Here is a 14,672-nt window from a genome sequence, read left to right on the forward strand (position 1 = left end):
TTTACATTTTTCTGTAAAAACAATAAGCTGGAGGCTCGTGGTAGAACCACAATAAAACTCATCACATAATTCAAGTTAACAACAACATTTATCATCAGGCGACCATGGCAATATATCTAAAAGTTATCCATATACAGTGCTGAACTTTATTCTAAACTGTAAATAAAACACTGCGGATCTATAGACAAGTCTACAGTGCAAGAGAAAGCTAATCAATCAATGAATCATCAATCAATCAACTTTTATTTGTGAAGCGATTAATCAAATCAACATGAAAATAAAGGGTGGACGCAATTTTTTTCTTTAAGGCAACCAATTATATTGCCAAAAAAATCTAATACTAATGATAACGTTTAGTGATATAATGAAAAAGTCTATCTAATAGTTTGTGCTTTTTCACAGACACAGGACTGCTTCAACACAGGAACAAAAAAGCAAACATCATAGTGAAGGGATGAAAGACAACTTTTAGCCGAGAATGTCAGAGAATGAGGAGGATTTTGTATTTTATCTGAGATTTCCATTGCAGGAGAATCAAGTCAAGGTTTCTGAGATTACAAAAGTCAATAGCAATATCATGCTTACTGTATGATTGCAGATAAATACTTGCAGATCTTCTTTTAAATTCTCAAGAATTTTAAGTTCAAGATTTCGTTGTTTGTAATACTTGGCTCCAATTCTGTGATTTTTCTGAAATGTGGTCCATTAGATTTTTAAAAAATTAATTTCTCAATTATATCCAGATTCATTTAGAGTAGTGTTCATGTCGCCGTGGATTTCTTAAACCGCTCGATAATCATTTGGTCTTGCCTTGATTCCGTCAGGTCAGAGGTCATCCGCGCTCTGACGGTCCATCCAGAAAGAACAACGAGCTGTTCGTGACTGAAGTTACACACTGAGTAGTGGTCTGAGTTATTCTTCAGAACAGCACATAAGGCTACAAAAAAAAAAAAGAGTTTACTATTATTTCTTGTTAAGGGTCTCGCTGGTTGATATTTAGCTTACTGGCTAGCTTAGCCCCATTGTAACTTTATTTGGCTAATGAAGAAATTACGAGCTAACTAGCTAAACTGGAAGCTAGCTAATCCGCCCAGACATTTCTCTAGTAGCAGCAGAACAAACTACAGCAGACATGCAGGACATACTGGCCAATGTGGATCACATCAAGTTCGACCTGGAAATCGCTGTGCAGCAGCAGCTCGGAGCACAGCCGCTGCCCTTCCCCGGCATGGACAGTAAGTGGTTTGATGCTAACAGGTATCCGTCACGTTATAGCGACGTTATTTCAATGTGTTGATGACGGCATGCTGGCTCGTTTTTGATACCTGAACAGGGGTAAACGTTCATGTAAAACCGATTGTGTCCTCGATTCAGTATGTTTTAATATTGTCTCTGCAGAATCTGGATCTGCTGTGTGCGAGTTCTTCATGAGAGCAGCTTGCATCAAAGGTAAACAACAATAAACCTAACAAAAACCGACAATATTTAAACAGCTTTCTTCAATTTCAAAAATAAATTAAAAATAAATCCAAGAATTTGAGTCACTTAACAATTTCATCAAATCTTATTGTGCAAATTCAATGTGAATAGTCATATAATTCAGTTTTTCTGTTGTGTGTTTACTATTTTTATGAGGTACAAAATAATGGATTAAAATTGACTCATTCCATAAAACATTTAATTTTACCTACTAAAAACAACAATCAATATGTTAATTTTGTATCTGAATCAGTTGAATGAGAAATGCATTTTTAATGAGCTGCTCCAATTATTTTAGGACTTCACGGCCATAAAGTTTGGGGACTTGTGAGAAACGTAGCCTCATGATCAAAACCGAGGAGCAAAAGAAGAATGACCCTGACCTTTAGTCTTAAATCTGAGTCAAGCTTTAAAAACTCCAGATACTACCCTGAATTCAACTGATATCTTTTAAGTTTGAATAACATCTCATTTTTAATTTTATATTGATAAAATCTACACTGGACAAATCAGCAATGCCCTGATTACTAGTTTGGTCAAAATTCAGACAGATCTGTTATATTCCACGTTGTATCTGTTGTTTATGCTCCCAGGTGGGATGTGTCCATTTCGACACATCAGTGGAGAAAAGACAGTGGTGTGTAAGCACTGGCTCAGAGGATTGTGTAAAAAGGGAGACCAGTGCGAGTTTCTCCATGAATACGACATGACCAAGATGCCTGAATGCTACTTCTACTCTAAGTTTGGTTAGTAGAATCGATATTTCTTAAGTCACGTTGATGCGGTGATGCCCAGAACATATTCATTGAAAATTTTCTACCTGTATTGACCCTTCCAGGTGAGTGTAGCAACAAGGAATGTCCGTTCCTACACATTGATCCAGAGTCGAAGATTAAAGACTGTCCCTGGTATGACCGAGGTTTCTGCAAACACGGTAAGTCCTGTTCTGTGGGACATTCTGGCAGTAATGATGTTAACAACTCTTGAATATACTGTTGTACCAACTGTTCCTGCGAGTTTCCCCATCAACAAATCAGCATCTTTCTTTTATCTGTCTTCCTGAATCAGGTCCTGACTGCAGACACAGACACACCAGAAGGGTGATCTGTGTGAACTACCTGGTGGGCTTCTGTCCCGAGGGAAAGTCCTGTAAATTCATGCAGTATGTAATCCTTTTCATTTGATTGTTTTATAACACAAACGTTTTTTCTTTTTCCTGCTATTACATTATTTGTTTTGTCATTAAGTACAGTCAACATTGGTGTGTTCTTCTACAGTCCTCGTTTTGAATTACCTATGGGAGCTGCAGAACAGCCTCCTCTACCTCAGCAAGCACAGAACCAGACAAAGGTAGGGGAATAGAGGCACAAACATCCATACATCTCTATGAAAGATACGCCAAAAAAATCATACCCTGTCTTCCAGTGTGTGATGGAAACTGAATGTATGTCACTTTTCTCTCTTCTTGCTGCAGACTATGCCGACACTTGGTCGTTCGTCGCTCTCTCTAATCCAGCTGACTAACTCGAGCCCGGGTCAGCGGCCACAGAATCACACACAGATGGCAGCTTCGCAGACAAATAACATGATGGGCAACAGAGGACCTCGGCCGCTGGATCAGGTCACCTGCTACAAGGTCTGGCTTCTAGAGTGTATTCAAAATACATTTTTGACACATTGTGGTCATTTGTATGTATGCGGACATTAGTTCTCATAAAGTTTGAATACATTACTTTTCGTTGTTGAGTTAGATGAGCAGATTGTAATTAGATCTGTGAAGTCTGATGGCGCCTTAGACACTTTAAAGTTATTTCCAGATCTTTGCTGTTTGCAACTCACAATGCAGAAACTTTATGATCCTACAAACAGTAGAGATCATATAACAACTCAAATGTTGACAATACCTATATAGTATAAAATGATACCTTACCATTACATGTCTCCACTTTATTGCAACTTTTGTGTGCAGTGTACTATTTTAGACGCATATTTCACCACATTTGTGGACTAGTAACTTCTTAGTCACTGGTGTTGGTCTGATAAACCCAGAAACAGAATTCTGTTCCTTTTCTGCACACACCTTTCAAGTAATGATAAGACAAACTGAAGACACCCCCACATTATCTTTTGCTTTCTTTCATTTGCTTTTAATATTGATCCATTAACGTCTTGAGCCTCCCTGTCTGAACCTCTCCCTGTCTCCACAGTGTGGTGAGAAGGGCCACTATGCCAACAAATGCACTAAAGGCCATCTTGCCTTTCTGAGTGGACAGTAACCTGCATTGAGGTCATCTTGCTGTGGGTCACCCCCACCACCACCATCGATGGGAGCAGTGGAAGAGGAAAAAAAACAACTTTTCTCTCCAGAACTGCACTAAAAATTTGACACTGACTTTTGTGTCTGTTATGACACAGGCAACAGGAAGAATTAAACTGTTTCTCGTCTTCGCCTGTGTGGATACATGAAAATAACTTGTGGGCTAAATCTTCAGTTTTGGTATTTGTATTGCATATAAAATGGAATTTGCACCACACCCAGGGTCCAACATAAATGAATTACCGTTGGAAAAGTGGTTCTAGTCCTTGATTTCTCATTTTCTGAGGTCATGTGACCACATCAGTAACAAGACTTGTGCTAACCCACTCAAAAATGTAAGTGTACATATGTATAAAATGTGATCAGTGCCACTAAGAATCTAAAGAGTTTAGAGCCCAAATGAGCCGATGGTTTGTATTATCAAATCTTTTAGCTTGCTCCACAATCACACTAATCAGATTTTAAACATAACAATGTTAATTTAGGGTGGTACGGTGGCGCAGTGGGTAGCGCTGTCGCCTCACAACACGACAGGTCCGGGTTCAAGTCCCCCTCTGCGGAGTTCGCATGCTCTCCCCGTGTCCACATGGGTTCTCTCCACGTTCTCGGGCTTCCTCCCACCCCAAAAGCATGTGCTTCAGGTTGATTGGCCGGTCCCAAATTGCCCGTAGGAGTGATTGTGTGTGTGCGTGTTTGTATGTGGCTCCACGGTGCACTGGCATGGTGCCTGGAGTGTCCCCCACCTCACGCCCTATGCCAGCTGGGATAGGCTCCAGTTCCCCGTGACCCACTACAGCGGATACAGTGGCGGTACATGAAAATGTATGTATGTTCATTTAAACCAATTTAAATTCTGAAAATTGTTTGCTCAGTGTGAAGCCGTGTTAAATTGGAATAAACATGTCAAATTTCGCTAAAGGTTTGTGTGGAAGCAGTGTCGGTTCATAGTTAAAAAATAAAGGAGGGAAGAGAGATCTTGTCTGACTAGTCTGAATGGATTCTCAATGTGTATGTATAAAATTTTTGGTTTCAGGCAAAGCTGTAATATTCGCATTTGTGTCTACCGATAACTTCCAACGCAACATCATTTTAAAAGAAAATCTACATTATATTCAGTAAATCTCGACGTTTATTGGTCACAACATTTACAGACAGCTGAAAGAAAAAGGGGAACAGAGATTCAAGTTCAACCCCTGAAGGTATGAATGCATCCGAAGAGCCTCAGTGGTACTTCCTCCAGCGATCATGTTCTGAAAGGCAAGATGGAAAAAACTGAATCGAATGCAAGTTTTCACAAGAATCAGATGTAAATTAAGAGTTAAATGTCAGATATGATATTTTCTGAAGAAAAACTACAGTGAAAACACAAACAGTATAGGAATGTTGGTGTTTCTTACTGATGTGTTCGTAATCCCAACGGTAGCTCATGACCACGTAGGCCAGCAGCACCATAGTGATACCACCAAGTCCTCCTTTCTTTACGTTAATGTACTTGTTGAGGTATCTGTCACGGCCTGGGAGACAGAATTAAGCTCAACAGTTTGACAACGTGCTCTGGGGGATAAACTCTTAAACTGCCTTCTGATTAACTAGTAGACTGAAGGCATTCTGAACCAGAAATTAGTTTATATAGAAATAAAACTTTGACCATTGTTATTGTACTCACCCCTGCCCATAGCTCCAAGGATGCCTTTGGGGGTGAAGTCACGACCACCAAGCCAGGTTCCAAACTCAGCCAGTTTCACATCCAACAGTCGCTTTTCGACTACGGGAACTGTTCATAAGTGAGAACAATGACAATCTGACCAATCAATAAAGCGCAAAACAAAAAAATGCTTCAAGTTCACAAAAGGTAAAAACTGTTTATGAAAACCTCTCTTGAAAAAGTATAACTTGTGATGGGTATTTTGAAATAGTCTGACACTTTCTCGACAAAGCTATTATTCTTCATTCATGTGAAAAGGGAAGATTAATCGATACAGACCCATTCCTAGTAACCCTAAACATTACGTAAGAGTCTTTCCTTATAAACAACCCTCAACCCGTGGTTCACAATATAAAACCATGCACGCCTTAAGAGTGTAGATTTTACAATGAGTTTATTTTGGGATTAAATTCAGAGGAAATTAGCATTAGGGTAAACAACTGCGCTAACGTGCGAGCTAGCGAAAATGCAATGAATGAACATCCAAAATGCAACCAACTCTTAAGTTTGAAATGACTGATAGTGACATTTTAACAGTCATGTACGACGAAAAAACAGTTTCTGACTTTAAAACGACAATGACACACAAAGTCCTTGACATGTCTCACAGGGTTGAGTGCGGCCTTCACGACCACGAAGGCCTTCACGTGTTTCATTAAAGATCTATGTGACAGAAAAACTCAGTCCGCCTGTGATGAATTTAAAAGAATATTATAAGAGAAAAGAACGCCGATAAAAGGTGGACTTTCTAGAGGGGGGTAGAGTAATTTACCTGGTCGGTCCGCCATCTTGAATGTTGCAGAGGGCTCGCGGCAGGGAATGATGGGAACCAAAAAAAAAAGAAACCCAAAGTGCATTATGGGAGAAGATGTAGTTTTTAATATATCCGCTAGAGGGCAGCTGAAGGCCTGACCATTGTCAGCCTTCTATAGCTTACTCTCCAACTCTATCTGGTTTGTTTCCTGCTTGTCGACAACCATGCTGCAATAAATAAATATGTACATAAACATTCTGAGGATGACCTTTTCCAGGTTATTAAACTATATAGTAAATATTCATTTATGCAACTATTTAGACAAAAGTACATCAATATATAATATAATAAAAAACATCAATCTAAATGTTTATGATTCCTAATTTTTTGTGTTCAAGCCCAAGTTAAACTTTTCTTCTATGCAACAGCCTCACCAGAAGGACTTATTGCACTGGTATCTTTTCTAGAGATCGAGTCTTTTGTAGAGAATATACCCAATGAATTTGCTTCAGAAAATCCAGCAGCACTTTTTCCTGTATAATATACCTGAAAGATATATTAAAGAGCTTACTCTGGGTGATGAGTGTGTCTGTGGGAGAGGCAGAGGCAGTACTGTGATTGTTCAGGTCTCTTCTCAACACGCCCACCGATCAATACACTCTACACCCCTACACACACACACACGCACGCACGCACGCACGCACGCAAACACACACACACACACACACACACACACACACGAACACACACACACACACACACACACACACGCACACACACGCTCACACAGTGAATTAGGGAGTTTAAGAGCAATCCTGGTCTTCATCCAAGACTGAGCACAAACCTTTTTCACTGATTAGACAGATTTATGGTTTATTCTGATGACTCTCATTAGAAGGAAGTGTCATTCAGATGTAACCCCCCCCACATACACACACACATATACACACACATATATTGTTGAGTAACATTGAACATGGACATGAAGATATATGTCATAAACATAAATAAATGTTAACATTTAGACGTAATTGTTGATGATTGAACTTCTCTTCTCTTCTCTTCTCTTCTCTTCTCTTCTCTTCTCTTCTCTTCTCTTCTCTTCTCTTCTCTTCTCTTCTCTTCTCTTCTCTCTGCCTGTTTAGTAGCTGTATAGTAAGGTGAGCCTAAAATATATGAAATCCATTCTATCCAGTTCTAATGAGTAGAAAACCATCCATTAAAATGGACCGATTTCCTCCAATAACCCAGAGTTCATACAAAACAACACCATCAGTGGGTTAACACACTCCACTGCCTCGGGGTGACATTAACCCAGTATTACATCAGCGCTCTGACCCCCCACCTGATGTTTTCAGTGGTGCAAACCATCGTAACTAAGAGGAGCTGCAGATTCAGGAACAGCTCATGTAAAGTGGTCCCTTTCCCGTTAAAGAAGTCTTGTGCAGCATTTTGCTTCTACTTGTTTCTCACATAACACGGATCAGAAACTCTCATCCAGTGTCATCCAGGTATATGTACATAGGTAATTAAATAACAATAAATATTTGTTAGTATATATCAGTATCTATTTAGTTGTATTAACTTTTATTCCCTGTTTGGGTTGGTTGTGCCCGTCTTTCCTGACCCCTCTTGTGTTCGCAGCTCACTGACTTGAACTGAAGTGACAGCGACAGACTGACACACTCAGCAACCCTGCAGAGAAACACAAGCACACACACAAACACACACACATGTTTGTGCACACATATTTCAATTTAGCTATAAAGATTTGAGGTAACACGGCAACATAAACTCATTTACGGCATAAACCCCATGAATAGAAAACAACCTGTTCACCAGTTGGTTTATTGGTTGTGTTTGTTAGTTTTTTTTGTTGTCGAGCTGCTTCGAAGTCCAGTGTAGAGAGAGAGAGAGAGAGAACACTAAGGGAGGGATGATTTTATTCCACCTCAAGAGGCCGGTGCCCTAGAGGTCTGCCACTGAGACAGCTCTTTGAAGCTGATGGAGGGAGATGGAGAGAGAGAAAGCACTGGGGAAGGGAGGAGGGAGAGAAGGGGGGAGGGAGGGGAAGTTGTAACGGATGAAGGTTTGTGCAATAGGGAAGAATAGACAGACTGGGAGATGATACAGGCATGAAAGAGCATGACGAAGGCAAAGACATGAAATCTATATGTACAAAAGGGGAAAAGGCAGCGATGGGGAGGGGGCTGTCTCTCATACACATGACCTTTAACAAGCCCCTCCCACTTCAAACGTCCTTTATGTGACTCATCGCTCTCCTTTGATTTTCTTTGCAATTTTTTCTTTTTTACTTCATCAACAGTTTTTTCTTTGCCCTCGTCAGCAATTTCTCTTTTTCCCGGCCTGTAACTGCCTCGCACACGTCTCTCTCTCTCTTCTCCCCCACGTCGATTCCTCTGCTCTCTGTTGCTGCTCTTTTGTCCTCCATTCTTTAACTAGCACCTTGTCATGATTGTCATCTCCTCCTCCCTCTCCTCTGACCTGACTATTCCTTTTTTCCTGATATCTGTCCTGGTGGAGGGCTACACAGAGACAGCAGGCAGTCATGAGGGATGGGGTTGTGGGTAATGATTTTATCAAGTCTCCAATTTCTCCAGTAATCTCATTAGAGATATGGAGATCACCAGGGGGGGGGCGGCTAACAGGAGCTCTCTGGCCTGCTGAGTGTCCCAGAGGATACGTGTGCGTGTGTTTGTGTGTGTGTGTGTGTGTACATACACATAGAAAGAAGGCACTACACAGACAGAAACGCTCCACAGGGACCGTTTCATTCTTCAATGATAATAGCTTCAGCCACTAAATCAAACTTTCACATCGACATTCACTCCCACACTTGGATGTAATGGTTGCAGCTAATTGTTCATTGACTAATCAAAGCTGCACTGCAGACAAAAGAGCACAATGGAGACCAGACCTGCAGCACCGCTGACTGTTTGAATCTAGGAGAACAGAGCTGGTAGAGACTTTACAGAAAAGATAACGGTGGTATAAACAAGCAGGCTGATCACAAATCACAATGTTAGTTGTTTTATTTATTTGAAATGACACTAGCATGAATCCTCGTTTCAAGTCATGGCAGATTTTGACGTTAGAAAACGTAAAACCTTCTATTCACTACTGCAAAGCCTTGGAAGTGTGTGGCCTGGGCTGGTCAGGATAAACAGACTCACTCTGCCCTGGTGGAGGTGTGCTGCTTGCAGAGTGCATCTCTATTTTGATGCAAAATAGTTTGCATTTTATAAGAACAAGTTTGATGCTTGTCAGTCCTTCGTTTTTCCTTTCACTAAATGAATGGTTTAATATTTATTAGAAGACTTAGATGAGTTAGTTTGGACCCTACTGTCCCCTCGGGGACATACCTACCTATTAAAAGCTGGACACTAGCATCACATCATTTTATGCTTTGCAGGGAGTGGACAGCGGACTGTGATGAAATGATGAATCTTAAGCCTTGAGAATACAAGCTGGAAGACTGAATTAATGAGCTAAAAGACGCAAAAGGTTTGAGCAGCGCTGCAGAGCTGCAGGATCATATCTAATTATTCCATTCATTAATAAACATCGATTAGCTGCTTTCATTTTTGTGACTGAATGAGAGAAGATTCAGTGTGAATATGTCTCCATGACAAACAGCCGCTGGAGGTCAAAGGTCTGCAGATCATCTCTCTCCTGTTTGTTCTTCATCTCCTCTCCAGACTCCCTCATCATTGAATTTAATTTTCATTTTAAACATTTAATCTTCTGCTTCAGTGCACCCCTGTGCATTCATGATCTAACAAAAGCCACGAGTGGCCAATAGCACTACTTCAATACTTAATTAGTCCATGGTCACACTGCAATGACACAATTATATACCTCTATTAAACCTACAGCATACACCATTGTAGAGCAGAATGTACTGGAACCTCCTTTATCTGTGGTGTCTGTATAACCAATAATGTAGAGACACATGTAGATTAAAAACACAATCAATATCTCCCCGGAGCTCCTGGGATGGCAGTAATATTCTGTCAGGATGTCGGTTAACTCATCGCTTTGATCGGACTTAAAAAATGTATAACTATTGGATGGATTGCTGCAAGGCTGAATATTTATCCCTTTAACACGTTTACATTTTGAGTTGAGCATTTTGACAGCTCATAAATCATTTTGCAATTGAATTAGGGGCAGAACGTCACACGTTGCACAGGATCATTTGTGATATTCAATTTCAATCATTTCAAATTTCTGATTTTTCCATTAAGTTTGTTTATATCCAGGAAAATAGTTCTGACGTTACTTTCAGTCTAAGCTGTGAATTGTTGCTTTTGCTTCACTGTGAAATACTGCAGCTGTGGACAGAGTATAATACCATTCAGTGGTAACATAAGTACACAGAAACACACACTAAGGACACACACACACACACATAAACAGAACTGAGTAATTGAAATGCTGAAACGGCTGTGGTTTCATAGCAACCTTTAATAAACAGCCGCTCTAAGATGGAGACAGTGATAAAGGAACGACAGAGGCAGAGAGAACCGACTGAAATGTGTTCATCCTGGGGAGTGTGTGTGATTGTGTGACTGCTAAGGAGATAAAATGTACAGGTACACAGATTAAAGTACAAATATATATTTGTTACTCCAGTTATTCTACTTATTCCTCTGCTATGATAATACATTTTCAGATAATCCTCCCACATGAAGTAGAAAGGTTAGATTTAGAGTTTAAAATCTATTGTATTTATACTCCTTGTTTTCAGCCATTTGACTTCCTCAGAGGACATAAGGGGGTGACAGTATCTTGTAGAACCCACTTGTTGTTGTCTTGGTTATTATTGGCTTCAATCAAATATGGTGGCGACACCACAATCAATATCCCTGAAAGCTGCAGAATATTTATTATTCTAAAGTCACCTCACTGTTTTGTCCTGTTCTCATCTATGTGGACACGAACGAATAATTATAATGAACGTATGTCTCTATGTTTGTTTGTTTACATGTCACCAGACACACAGTAAACAGACAGAGACGCTGTGCTACGCTGGTGTTGTCCTGTAATTGCAACCCAGAACAGATGATCAGAGCCAAACATAACAACAGTGTGCATTTACAACAACGCTTGAGGCGCATCCCAGCTTTCACAGTGTGTGTGTGTGTGTGTGTGTGTGTGTGTGTGTGTGAAGAAGTATGTGTGTGTACTCTGTTTGAGTGTTTTTTCCATTCTTGTACACAGTCCTTGGAGAGAAAAAGTACAAAGATAATTTGTGCGGATAAAGTACCTCGTGCATCTGTGTGGTCGCTGTACTGAAATAGAAAGAACACAAGTCTGACGTGTGTATGAGTGTGTGCACACACTTCTATTAAAACCTCTAGAGGCTCCAGATTTGCATTCGCAGTCACATTATCACATTATGAAATTTTCATCTTATATACAGTATAATCTCACCTGAAGATGCAGTGCATGTGTGACCGTAACTTTAATTTCAAACATATGTAAGTTGTTTTTAAAGTTTTTTAAGATAGCTGTCCAAAAAGGAAAACTGACATGACAAAACACCCCACTTTTCATCTTCTTAATTAAATTCTTTTGTGTTTAATAACACATCAGTGTTAGTCAAAGTGAATACACGTAGACATCTAGCTTTAAATGCTGTTTTCTCTCCTGTCTTGGATCGCTTTGCCTTCCAGGCCACCAGTCTTTGACGCTGTGTGTGGTCCCAGTCTGGGGTCCAGTTGTGATTACTGGGAGGACGCTGGTACCAGTTGTTTGGGAATTTGCTTTTGATTGGAGGTCCTGTAAGGATGCTCACTCCTGATGATACTAAAAGCACTTTTATAGTTTAAAAAAAAAAGCTTCAATGGCTACATACTAACATGGATAATGGTAACCACATAGCCACAGACAAATACAGGATGTACATAGAAAGAAACAGATTATAATTTTGAAGCTACTTTATAATTCTGGCTGCTTTATAGTTAATACACCTTTGAGACTAAACAGAAGACAGACAGCAAAAATAAAATTTTACTTCCTCACGTCTGTATTTGCGGAGGCACAAAACTTTACAGCTGACAATAAAGTTTAAGGTTTAAAATCCTGAAGTTAAATTCTCAAATGGATCACAGATTATTTTTTTTAATATAACAGAAACTCTTTCAGTCCACAGCGTTTCATTGCATGTCTATCCATCCCTCCTTCAGCACCTCAGTCAGACAGTATATTCTCTTCTTTACTCTTTCTTCCTCAACATACCTGTCCCCTCCTCCTCCTCACTACGCCTCCTTACCTCCCTTTCCCTTCAGATACACTCGGCTACATCACACACGCTGCTTCAGAGCTGCAGAAAACACTGCAGGCTGTTATATCTTCATCTACCCGCCGTAGTGTGAACTTTTTCATTTCCTTCTCTCTTCCCTTATTCTCTCCATCTGTGACAATCTTCTCTCTCTCTCTCTCTTTGGACGCCACAGATACTCCTCTCTCTTTTTCTTTCAATCTCTGCCACTTCATCTCCTCTTCATTCTTCCTATCTTCCATCTCTACTTGTGTAAACCCACACATCCCCCCTCATCGTCACACCCCTTTCCATCTGTCTCTGTCCCTCGATGATCCCTCTGCCTCTGCATTTACACCTGTCTCTTTCCTTTCATCCCTCTACATCTTCACCTGTCTGCCTCGCACATCATCCCCTTCCCCTCCTGTCTTCCTCCTGATGCCTGTTTCTCTCACTCTTTCCAGTTTTTCCTCTAACTGTGTGATTGGATTAAAACTATGTGTGTCTCACCATCGCTGTTGTTTTCGTTGGCTCTGCTCTCACTTCCGAATCATTTTTTCATTAATCCTCCTGATTCTTTCTTCTTCCTGTATCCTCCTATCTCTTCCTTCGGAGGTGAGCTGAGGTGCTGATGGGTGGTGGTGCTATCAGTATGCAGAGTCATGGTACTGTGGCTCTGCCGTCATTGATGGAACCAGAAGCTAAATATAGATGTTGTTGATGCTCAGCATCTTCACCAGGCGGCATGGGGCATGGATGGATGGATGGATGGATGGATGGATGGATGGATGGAAGGACAGACACGCATAAGCATTTAAATAAAGAAGTAAGATTCAGTATAAATAACCACATGTAAAAATGAAATGTGCACACACAGCTGCACGAAAATAAAAACGGTGAAAGAAAGACTTTGATACTTATTTCACTACAGACCGTCAGGGTGTTTGTGACAGAAGAAGTAATTCCATTTGACTGAAACAGGCATAACGTGCTCTGACCTTTTTTACACATTCATACGGAGCTGCTGGGAGAAAGATTTATGGGATACACACATTCCAACACATCATCAGCCACTCACTCTTTTGTGGATAGACCGCTGTGGGCTAAAACAACGTGACAAATTATTCAACATGCAGCATAAATCCAGAGTTGGAAGCCTCCATGCAAAGTGAGCAGAGAAGATGGGAAAGAGAAAGAGAGACAGGAAGGCAGGCAGCCAAGTGGAGGGCCAGAACAACTTAGTTTAATTATAGTCCAGACAGACAGGTAAAGCAGGCAGACAAGCAGAAAACAATCATCCAAAAGATTTCATACAGATCAGACTCATCATGGGAATGTGTTTCTGGTCCTACTGTGTCACAGAATATATGCACCATTAAGAAAACTGAGGATAAATCACAGATTACTGTTGTCTCACCGTTTGAGTGTTTTACATCTTTTCACTGTTACTGTGGACAGAAATAGGAAATAGAAAAGAATTTGGTAATCATAATGGAATTTGTTGTTTATTATGAAGCGAACAAACAGCAATCTTGGTCCATTGTTTGGTTGCACTGTTGGTGTCTTGTGTTATTTTAACAAAGCCACCTGGTTTCACTTGCATGCAAGTTTTCTCTGAACCCTGAGTGTGTGGTGGACAAGTAAACATCAATATGGAGTCTTGCGTGATGAAAAACTGTAGTGGAATGTTTTTGTTTTAAAGTATTTGTAATTTTATTCTTCTTAAACCAATGTGCAAAATGACCTGCAGGACGTGTTTGTGTGTCTATACGGGTTTAGTTTATGTCGTGTGTGTGTGTGTGTGTGTGTGTGTGTGTGTGTGTGTGTGTGTGTGTGTGTGTGTGTGTGTGTGTGTGTGTGTGTGTGTGTGTGTGTGTGTGTGTGTGTGTGTGTGTGTGTGTGTGTGATTTCCCCTCTATCCACTCCAATTGGCATTTTGCCAAGAACATTCCTTTGGCTCAAGGCTGCAACAGAAAGACACACATTAGGTCTGAAGGCTATAAAATACTGAAGGATGCAGATGATGTCATGTTCCTGTGATGTCTGTTCCTGAGATCTCTTCATACAGTATTAGCTGAGTATCTACAGAATTGTCTGTCTGCATCACGTTAGACGTCTAATCAACCTATGT

At 40.4% G+C, this 14,672-nt stretch overlaps 2 protein-coding genes across 2 annotated transcripts; one reads left to right on the top strand and one right to left on the bottom strand.

The window, feature by feature from the left end:
* Positions 1 to 802: 802 nt before the first annotated feature.
* On the top strand, positions 803 to 4,757 carry cpsf4 (cleavage and polyadenylation specific factor 4). The gene is made up of 8 exons (XM_068337100.1): positions 803 to 1,235; positions 1,399 to 1,449; positions 2,073 to 2,225; positions 2,318 to 2,413; positions 2,548 to 2,641; positions 2,757 to 2,829; positions 2,954 to 3,115; positions 3,687 to 4,757. Exons 1-8 carry the CDS (start codon positions 1,133 to 1,135, stop codon positions 3,753 to 3,755), a joined length of 801 nt encoding a protein of 266 aa, XP_068193201.1. The 5' UTR covers positions 803 to 1,132; the 3' UTR covers positions 3,756 to 4,757.
* Positions 4,758 to 4,902: 145 nt separating this feature from the next.
* atp5mf (ATP synthase membrane subunit f) lies at positions 4,903 to 6,332 on the bottom strand. The gene is made up of 4 exons (XM_068337435.1): positions 6,274 to 6,332; positions 5,463 to 5,570; positions 5,194 to 5,310; positions 4,903 to 5,046 (listed from the first exon to the last, which is right to left on the bottom strand). Exons 1-4 carry the CDS (start codon positions 6,287 to 6,289, stop codon positions 5,018 to 5,020), a joined length of 270 nt encoding a protein of 89 aa, XP_068193536.1. The 5' UTR covers positions 6,290 to 6,332; the 3' UTR covers positions 4,903 to 5,017.
* Between the last annotated feature and the right edge of the window lie 8,340 nt (positions 6,333 to 14,672).

This window comes from Antennarius striatus, chromosome 16, assembly GCF_040054535.1.
Source record: "Antennarius striatus isolate MH-2024 chromosome 16, ASM4005453v1, whole genome shotgun sequence".
Taxonomy (NCBI): domain Eukaryota; kingdom Metazoa; phylum Chordata; class Actinopteri; order Lophiiformes; family Antennariidae; genus Antennarius; species Antennarius striatus.

Excerpts from the sequence above, each read along its gene's own strand:
- cpsf4 (XM_068337100.1), top strand. The coding sequence starts at position 1,133 with ATGCAGGACATACTGGCCAATGTGGATCACATCAAGTTCGACCTGGAA. Across the intron at positions 1,450-2,072 it reads GAGAGCAGCTTGCATCAAAG|GTGGGATGTGTCCATTTCGA; the intron begins GTAAACAACAAT and ends TTATGCTCCCAG. Across the intron at positions 2,642-2,756 it reads AAGTCCTGTAAATTCATGCA|TCCTCGTTTTGAATTACCTA; the intron begins GTATGTAATCCT and ends GTTCTTCTACAG.
- atp5mf (XM_068337435.1), bottom strand. Across the intron at positions 5,311-5,462 it reads CCTTGGAGCTATGGGCAGGG|GCCGTGACAGATACCTCAAC; the intron begins GTGAGTACAATA and ends TCTGTCTCCCAG. Across the intron at positions 5,047-5,193 it reads TTGGGATTACGAACACATCA|AACATGATCGCTGGAGGAAG; the intron begins GTAAGAAACACC and ends CTTGCCTTTCAG.